The sequence below is a fragment of the Labrus mixtus genome, chromosome 14 (assembly GCF_963584025.1).
Source record: "Labrus mixtus chromosome 14, fLabMix1.1, whole genome shotgun sequence".
Lineage (NCBI taxonomy): Eukaryota > Metazoa > Chordata > Actinopteri > Labriformes > Labridae > Labrus > Labrus mixtus.
In genome coordinates this window covers 2020006-2030024 of record NC_083625.1, presented here as the reverse complement: position 1 = coordinate 2030024, position 10019 = coordinate 2020006, and the positions used below count along the sequence as shown (strand labels likewise).

At 44.0% G+C, this 10019-nt stretch overlaps 1 protein-coding gene across 1 annotated transcript in view; it reads left to right on the top strand.

Moving 5' to 3' along the window:
- Positions 1-10019, top strand: part of LOC132988619 (hexokinase-2-like) — a 14895-nt gene continuing 4876 nt past the window's right edge. Inside the window, exons 1-4 of the mRNA XM_061056146.1 lie at positions 1-310; positions 3569-3676; positions 7749-7911; positions 9959-10019. The exon at positions 9959-10019 is cut by the window's right edge and continues 88 nt beyond it. Of these exons, the coding sequence (XP_060912129.1) occupies positions 3569-3676; positions 7749-7911; positions 9959-10019 (332 nt within the window). The 5' untranslated portion in view covers positions 1-310. The remainder of the gene's footprint in view (positions 311-3568; positions 3677-7748; positions 7912-9958) is intronic.

Below are 10019 nucleotides of genomic sequence, written 5' to 3'. Positions count from 1 at the left end.
CGAGCTCTCCTTCACTTCAACAACTCTTTCATCAATCTGACCCAGACATCGGCTCGGATCGGATTCGCTCGGCTGTGTCCGTCAGTGTTGGTTTATTCCGTGAAATCAGCTGTTTGTCCTTTCCTCTCCATCCTCCGAGAAGCAACAGAAGGAGCGTCTCCTCGTGTTGCGACATTCCTCCTGTGGGTGAAGTGGGTGTCACCTCTCTCTCTCTCTCGCTCTCTCTATCTCTTCTTCTTCTTCTTCTTCTTCTTCTCTTCGTTGAGGAAGTTCCCTCCTGTCAGAGAGCGACGCAGTGCAGGACGCGAAGGTAAGACGTTTTCATTCGAGCAGCTGAACCCGGTGCTCGGCTGGGTTTCAGGTTTCAAACTATCTCAAAGTCAGAATTATTCTTTTTCACTACTTACTTTAAAGTTTTTATCTCTAATGATTCCTAAAATCTCAAACCTGCTTCTACTTCTACTTTAGTCTAAATTCTACCTGTGTGGTTCAGACTTTGTAGTGGTGGTGATTTGTTTCAGTCCAGTTTAGTTTGATTACCAGAGACTTTGAAACCTTTACATGCTCTGTGATTCAGAAAGCTCTCCACCTGCTGTCAGCTCGGCTTCAGGTCGTGTTTTAAAGTTTTCTTTCATCTTAAAGTTTCAGAGTTATTCTAGAGCTGCTGCAGGTTTTATAAAAGGGGCGTGGCTTACACAAACGCACCTCATTCATGTGTAGGTGAAGTGACGGTCACGGTTGTCATTCATGGAAACAGACTCATTCTCTGACAGTCTGAGTGATGCTGCCTGCAGACTTATTCAAATCAACTAATCTCTGACGCCATCAGTGGGCGGAGCCAAAGAGCCTCAGGTGTCTCCTGTAACATGATCTCAAAGGGACACTCCACCCAGAAACATACAAACAGTGTGATCATCAGCTGGAGCTCGTCTGCAGTCACACATTCAGTGTTTGTCACATCTTCAGTGTTTGTCACATCTTCAGTGTTTCACTTCTTCAGTGTTTCACATCTTCAGTGTTTGTCACATCTTCAGTGTTTCACTTCTTCAGTGTTTGTCACATCTTCAGTGTTTCACTTCTTCAGTGTTTCACATCTTCAGTGTTTCACTTCTTCAGTGTTTCACATCTTCAGTGTTTCACTTCTTCAGTGTTTAACATCTTCAGTGTTTGTCACATCTTCAGTGTTTCACATCGTCAGTGTTTCACATCTTCAGTGTTTAACATCTTCAGTGTTTCACTTCTTCAGTGTTTAACATCGTCAGTGTTTCACATCTTCAGTGTTTGTCACATCTTCAGTGTTTCACATCTTCAGTGTTTAACATCTTCAGTGTTCGTCACATCTTCAGTGTTTCACATCTTCAGTGTTTCACATCTTCAGTGTTTGTCACATCTTCAGTGTTTGTCACATCTTCAGTGTTTGTCACATCTTCAGTGTTTCACATCTTCAGTTTTTGTCACATCTTCAGTGTTTGTCACATCTTCAGTGTTTGTCACATCTTCAGTGTTTCACATCTTCAGTGTTTGTCACATCTTCAGTGTTTGTCACATCTTCAGTGTTTCACATCTTCAGTGTTTGTCACATCTTCAGTGTTTCACATCTTCAGTGTTTGTCACATCTTCAGTGTTTCACATCTTCAGTGTTTCACATCTTCAGTGTTTGTCACATCTTCAGTGTTTCACATCTTCAGTGTTTGTCACATCTTCAGTGTTTCACATCTTCAGTGTTTCACATCTTCAGTTTTTGTCACATCTTCAGTGTTTGTCACATCTTCAGTGTTTCACATCTTCAGTGTTTCACATCTTCAGTGTTTCACATCTTCAGTGTTTCACTTCTTCAGTGTTTGTCACATCTTCAGTGTTTGTCACATCTTCAGTGTTTGTCACATCTTCAGTGTTTCACATCTTCAGTGTTTGTCACATCTTCAGTTTTTGTCACATCTTCAGTTTTTGTCACATCTTCAGTGTTTGTCACATCGTCAGTGTTTCACATCTTCAGTGTTTGTCACATCGTCAGTGTTTCACATCTTCAGTGTTTCACATCTTCAGTGTTTGTCACATCTTCAGTGTTTGTCACATCGTCAGTGTTTCACATCTTCAGTGTTTGTCACATCGTCAGTGTTTGTCACATCTTCAGTGTTTGTCACATCGTCAGTGTTTCACATCTTCAGTGTTTGTCACATCGTCAGTGTTTCACATCTTCAGTGTTTGTCACATCTTCAGTGTTTCACATCTTCAGTGTTTCACATCTTCAGTGTTTCACATCTTCAGTGTTTGTCACATCTTCAGTGTTTGTCACATCTTCAGTGTTTCACATCTTCAGTGTTTGTCACATCTTCAGTGTTTCACATCTTCAGTTTTTGTCACATCTTCAGTGTTTGTCACATCTTCAGTGTTTGTCACATCTTCAGTGTTTCACATCGTCAGTGTTTGTCACATCTTCAGTGTTTGTCACATCTTCAGTGTTTCACATCTTCAGTGTTTCACATCTTCAGTGTTTCACATCTTCAGTGTTTGTCACATCTTCAGTGTTTCACATCTTCAGTGTTTCACATCTTCAGTGTTTCACATCTTCAGTGTTTGTCACATCTTCAGTGTTTCACATCTTCAGTGTTTCACATCATGTCTAAACATGCACAGGATACATGGAAAACACACTAAAGAGCATATAAAACCAGAAAAAGCATAATATGGGACCTTTAAATCTGATCCTCTGAATCAAGCCGAGTCTTTGTCCTGATAGGCCGTCCAGCTTTGATGACCTTCAGATGCTGACATGACCTTCAGACGCCGACATGACCATGCCGATATGAGACAGGGCGTTAATCACTTTCAAATCAAACTGGTGCACAGCGAGGACAGGGAAGACTCTGAATCTGTATTTTTACATAGAGAGAATATTTAACTGAGAACAAAATGAGGATGATAATAAAAAAATTCCTTTAGCACGCCGACCTGCTGCACGGCTGGGACACATTCTTGCATTTTTCTCTTTCTTGGATCAGATGTTGACGTTCATCTTTATCTTTGTGTCTCGTTGATTTGACCCCCAAACTGATCAACACTGAACATCAGGGTCTCTAACAGAAACACCTTTCTAGTCTTGATTTGGGACGGGCCTTTTTTTTAAGTTTCAACGCTGGTTGTGGTTAAAGTTTTTTAAATCTTCAAAGTCACACAGATTGATCCATTGGACAAACTGAATATCTGAACCAACTTTAACCTCAATGGTTCAATATTTCTTGAGATATTTTCATTTGAGCCAAAGGGTCAAACCAACACTGCTAACGGCTAATGTTGCTAAAACTGCCGTTAGCAGTAATGTTGCTAAAAGTAAGTTGCTAAAAGTAAGACAGACGCCATGATGACTGTTGGTCGTTTAAAACAGGACTGAAGTCCAGACCTGCAGGTTCAGGTTGATTTTGAACACCTGAAGAAGTAAAATAACTCAATCCACTTCCGGCTGTAAAACTAATATTGATTGAAGGTGAGTCCAAACACAGCTGTCGGAGAAAGACAAATATTTGAGCGTCATTTAAGACCATATTAACCTTTAACCTCTTCTGTCCAGATGAGCAGCACAGAAGCTAACGGTGACATCACACAGGTGTCAAAGAAAGCCAGAATGGGCGGAGCTAACCGGCACCTGGACGGCATCCCCCCGGACACGCTCAGTAAGGTACGTGTCACCTGAGGAGGAACTAGAAGAAGAGGAGCTGTTTTTGATTGGTCCAATTCTGTAAACCACACACACACACACACACACACACACACACACACACACACACACACACACACACAGCAGCTACCAGGCTCTCTTTCTGTAGCTTCCGTTACTTTAGCTTGATTAGCGTCGCCTGCCTCATCACAGCTATCAGGATCTACATTTTATTAAATATCTGGATACTTTAATCCTGACACTTTTAGATTTTTACCGGCTGTTTTCCTCCTCAGACCAATGATACACAAATCTTTGTGAAGAATAAAACTAAAACTGAGCCTCTCTGCCGCGTCTCGTACTTTTAACCTCTCTCTATGCCAGAGTGTTTTCTTCACTGTGATTGTGTAAAACCGTCTCTCTGTTGTGAAGAAACAAACGGACTATTTCAGGGAGTCGGAGTTGCTGGGAGGATCTCAGATTAAGAAATCTCTCTTTGTGTGACTCACTCGAGAAGATCATCAAACATTTCTTAATTTGAATTTTCATCCATTACAGTGTTGAGTGTTTTTGACGACCACAGAGATCTTACACAGTTACACAAGAGCAACACTTGAGCTGTTTTACTCGAGCGTTTTCCTTTTTAATCTGAAGCAGCAACAGTTAAAAGGAGGACATTTCATTATGATTGTTATAACACATTTATCTGACAGCTTCATTTCTAAAGGAGACCTCTATCGATTAAAAAAAGTGTTTCAAATAAATGTAAATGTTCATGAAGTCAAAAATCAGGTCCTCCCCAACCAGCTTCAACGCTTCATTATCAGTTTTAATTATCTTTTCTGATTATACTTTGGTACTTTTATTAAAGTATATTCTACTAAACGTGTGATATTCTTATTTTAGCACCTAGGTCTTAATTCTCTCTTACAGCTGCAGTTACTCCTGACAATTCAAAACCTCCGTAACGTTAGCTTGATTAATGTGACATCCCTCATCGCAGCTATCAGGCTCTCTTATAGATATTTGGGGGTTTGGGACACAGAGCTGGAAAACAGGATGTTCCCGGTCTAATGGGGATGTGTGGTCATGCTACCTCAGGGTTTCCTGGTAATAGTCAAATATCGTCTCAGACTAATATATAATAATATGCGTCTCAGACTAAATGAAGGTCTGAGTGTTATTTTTATCGTACGTGTTGAAAGCCGTCTAAAGCCAATAGTCACGATGGAGGAATGAAGAAAGGTGAACCAGCGTGTAGAGACAAGAGGAGGAGGTGAAGAAAGAGAGAGACGAGGCCTGAGCGAACACGTCGGTGGAAAATTACTGAAACTCATAAACGAGAAGGAGAATAAAAGATTGAGAGGATCCAGATTTGATGTGTGTGTGTCTGATCCTGTTCCTGATCCTGAGGCTGGAGCCGGGATTATCTCTGAAACTGTTGGGAAAGGATTTCTAAAGTGTTCAGGGCCTTGTGATGACACACCTGTTTACTGATTTACTGGTTAATGACCATGATGGACTTTAAATGAAGATGTTTGTGAAACCAAACACTGAAGTCATGGTCATACGAGCGCGCTCTTCTCCTGAGAGCTCTGTGTGGGAGCTTCTTTCCCAGAGTTCCTCCCTCACCGTCATGGGACTGCAGCAGCAGCACTGTTGTAACTTGTCGGAGGTGTTTTTCACAACAGATCGTCAGAGTGAGCCTTCGTCAGGAAACCTGGATTTAGAGAATCACGGGAGTCCCAGACACACCTAAACTAGTCCCACATGACTCCTCATTCCCAGCTTGAAGGGTTCTGTAGAGGTGTATCTGGATTCAGCAGGTTTAGTGCAATGAGCACACAGAAACCAGATCACTGTGATATCAGAGATATGTCGGTGCAGTGATTTTCCAGCTTTGAAGGAAGCTGGAAACAGGAAGAGAAATGTGAATTGTTGCCGCCATCTCCAGAGGATCGTTATGTGTTTTAGCAGCTCGGCCTTTTCCTGCACACAAGACTTCCAAACGTCCGGCTTTAGCAGGAGAGACGCATCAACACTGTGGGTCTATGAGACACCCTGACTCGTAGAGTACCTGAACTAAATGTGAGCCGTGTCCCTTTAAGAGAGCAGCAGGTAAACATCATGATCTCAGTCTGACTCCTTCATGACAGGAAGTCAACCTGTCTAAAGATGATCATTTGAAACAGCGACCTGCCAGCCTCTCTGCATACCCCTGTTTCCTCTCCAGCGTCAGTAAAAACCCCAGAAGAAGAAGAAAGCTCTCCGTGGAGTCAGTGAGACGTACTTGTCAGCTTTGTTCTCTAAGAGGCGGCAGATTCCTAAAATACCTCGAACTGCATCTAAACCGGAACATCCACTTCCTGCTTGAGATCTCTCAGGTGTGATTATTAGTCTCCAGCACAGGTGTGACCTGAACCTCTGCATAATACTCATACTTTATTACATCATCATCATCATTAACATCCGCTGTGAGGGGGAACTGGCCTGCAATGTTTCCTTTACTTATTACGTTTATTTATTTGGATGTTTTCTGCTCAGTTTGGAAGTCCAACCCTGCAGCTGCAGACTTTAACACACGCTGCCCCCTGCTGGGGAAATGATGTCATCTGTGTTTTAGTTGAAGTGTCTGATTTGTGTCAGAGCTGCATAGTGGTGCAGTGGTTAGTCCTGTCCCCCCACAGCGAGGAGGTTCCTGGTTTGAATCCCCGTCTGACGGGAGTCTCTCTGTATGGAGGTTCCTGGTTTGAATCCCCGTCTGTCGGGAGTCTCTCTGTATGGAGGTTCCTGGTTTGAATCCCCGTCTGTCGGGAGTCTCTCTATGAGGAGGTTCCTGGTTTGAATCCCCGTCTGACGGGAGTCTCTCTGTGAGGAGGTTCCTGGTTTGAATCCCCGTCTGACGGGAGTCTCTCTGTGAGGAGGTTCCTGGTTTGAATCCCCGTCTGACGGGAGTCTCTCTGTGTGGAGGTTCCTGGTTTGAATCCCCGTCTGACGGGAGTCTCTCTGTGAGGAGGTTCCTGGTTTGAATCCCCGTCTGTCGGGAGACTCTCTGTGAGGAGGTTCCTGGTTTGAATCCCCGTCTGTCGGGAGACTCTCTGTGTGGAGGTTCCTGGTTTGAATCCCCGTCTGTCGGGAGACTCTCTGTGTGGAGGTTCCTGGTTTGAATCCCCGTCTGTCGGGAGTCTCTCTGTGAGGAGGTTCCTGGTTTGAATCCCCGTCTGTCGGGAGTCTCTCTGTGAGGAGGTTCCTGGTTTGAATCCCGTCTGTCGGGAGTCTCTCTGTGAGGAGGTTCCTGGTTTGAATCCCCTTCTGTCGGGATTCTCTCTGTGAGGAGGTTCCTGGTTTGAATCCCCGTCTGTCGGGAGTCTCTCTGTGAGGAGGTTCCTGGTTTGAATCCCCGTCTGACGGGAGTCTCTCTGTGAGGAGGTTCCTGGTTTGAATCCCCGTCTGACGGGAGTCTCTCTGTGAGGAGGTTCCTGGTTTGAATCCCGTCTGTCGGGAGTCTCTCTGTGAGGAGGTTCCTGGTTTGAATCCCCATCTGACAGGAGTCTCTCTGTGAGGAGGTTCCTGGTTTGAATCCCCGTCTGACAGGAGTCTCTCTATGAGGAGTCTGCATGTTCTCCTCGTTCATGTGTGGGTTCTCTCCTGGTTCTCCGTCTTCCTCCCACAGTCCAAAGACATGCTCGTTAGGTTAACTGGAGACTCTCTGAATGTGAGTGTATAATAATAATAATTTATACTTTATTGATCCCGCGAGGGGAAATTTGTTTTTACACTCTGTCTAGTTAACATGTGTCTGGTTGTCTGTCTCTATATGTCAGCTCTGTGATTGGCTGGTGAACAGTCCAGGGTTTAACTCCGCCTCTCGCCCAATGACAGCTGGGATCAGCTCCAGCCCCCCCTGTGAACCTGAACAGGAAGTTGGTTTAGATGATGGATGGATGTTTGTTTGGTTCATTTCAGTCCTGACTTGTTTTTATATCTGCATAAAGTTTAATGTTTGTCTTCCACTCGTGCTTGAAGTTTATTTATTTATTGAAACACTTGGTGTAACTGTGACTGACTGCTGTGTGCGTACCTGTGTGTGCAGGTGCAGGCGTACCTGGACCTGTTCTGTCTGTCTCAGGAGAAGCTGCGGCAGGTTTCTGCTCAGCTGAAGAAGGACATGGTCCGAGGTCTGGGCAAACACACGCACCAAAAGGCGCCCGTCAAGATGCTGCCCAGCTTCGTCAGAGCCACACCTGACGGGACAGGTGAGGGTTAGAAACATGGACTACCTGAGATCAGATATCTTTATAATGCTGTTACAGCAGCATGTCATCAAAGCCAATAAAACAACAGGTATCCATACGTGAAGGTGGAAAACATTTTAATGACATTAAATCATAGAATAAATGTTTTTTATTCCCCATCATTGAAAAAAGAACGTTCAACATGCTCCACATCAATAAATCATAAAGTCTGTCCTGTGTAAATGTGTCTCTGAGTCCTGACTGTCTACAATGAGGGAGAAGCTCGAGTCCCGCTGGCTGTGTTGTTGTCAGAGCCGTGTTTACATGGACGGGACGGCCGGCTCCTCCCCTTGTGTATAAAAGCTGTTTTAGTCAAGAACTAGAGAGAAGAAGAAGAACATACTCACTGATTATTTGGATGTTAGTAAGAGTTTTTAGATCACGCTCATTCTGTGTCAGTTTACATGAAATGTGAAGCTACGAGCTAACTAAAGAGCGCTAACATTAGCATGCTAACACAACAATGTGAAGCTACGAGCTAACTAAAGAGTGCTAACATTAGCATGCTAACACAACAATGTGAAGCTACGAGCTAACTAAGGAGTGCTAACATTAGCATGCTAAAACAACAATGTGAAGCTACGAGCTAACTAAAGAGCACTAACATTAGCATGCTAACATAACAATGCAGGACACAGTTGATGTGACGCTACGAGCTAACTAAAGAGCGCTAACATTAGCATGCTAACACAACAATGTGAAGCTACGAGTTAACTAAAGAGCGCTAACATTAGTATACTAACACAACAATGCAGGACACAGGTGATGTGAAGCTACGAGCTAACTAAAGAGCGCTAACATTAGCATACTAACACAACAACGCAGGACACAGCTAATGTGAAGCTACGAGCTAACTAAAGAGCGCTAACATTAGCATGCTAACACAACAACGCAGGACACAGCTAATGTGAAGCTACGAGCTAACTAAAGAGCGCTTACATCAGCATGCTAACACAACAACGCAGGACACAGCTAATGTGAAGCTACGAGCTAACTAAAGAGCGCTAACATTAGCATGCTAACACAACAACGCAGGACACAGCTAATGTGAAGCTACGAGCTAACTAAAGAGCGCTTACATTAGCATGCTAACACAACAACGCAGGACACAGCTGATGTGAAGCTACGAGCTAACTAAAGAGCGCTAACATTAGCATGCTAACACAACAACGCAGGACACAGGTGATGTGAAGCTACGAGCTAACTAAAGAGCACTAACATTAGCATGCTAACATAACAACGCAGGACACAGGTGATGTGATGCTACGAGCTAACTAAAGAGCGCTAACATTAGCATGCTAACACAACAATGTGAAGCTACGAGCTAACTAAAGAGCACTAACATTAGCATGCTAACACAACAATGCAGGACCCAGGTGATGTGAAGCTACGAGCTAACTAAAGAGTGCTAACATTAGCATGCTAACACAACAATGTGAAGCTACGAGCTAACTAAAGAGCGCTAACATTAGCATGCTAACACAACAACGCAGGACACAGCTAATGTGAAGCTACGAGCTAACTAAAGAGCGCTAACATTAGCATGCTAACACAACAATGCAGGACACAGGTGATTGAAGCTACGAGCTAACTAAAGACCGCTAGCATTAGCATGCTAACACAACAATGCAGGACATAGGCAGCGGCTCAAGCCGAGGACACCACTGAACTCCTTCATGTGAATTTGAGTGGAGAGGGGTTGGAGGTGTGTCTCTGGAGGAGAGCGGAGGCTTCAGTATGGAGGAGGCGTGGCCTAACAGCAGATTGTTTTGGTTTCACGCTGGAGCTCAAGGGCGACATCTACTGGATCTAAAAGTCACACATTTTTCCTTTAAGCTTGGTGTACGGTGGCCCTGAAGGTCGACTGTAGGAACATCTCAACATTAAAACATAAACATAGTTCATAAAGACATCTCACTACATGTCATGGTTTCTGCACTCAGTGTTTCTTGTGGTCGGAAACGTTTGACCTTCAGGGCCACCATAATTGTGTTGTCCCCGCCCACAGAGAAAGGCGACTTCCTGGCGCTGGATTTGGGTGGAACAAACTTCCGGGTGCTTCACGTCCG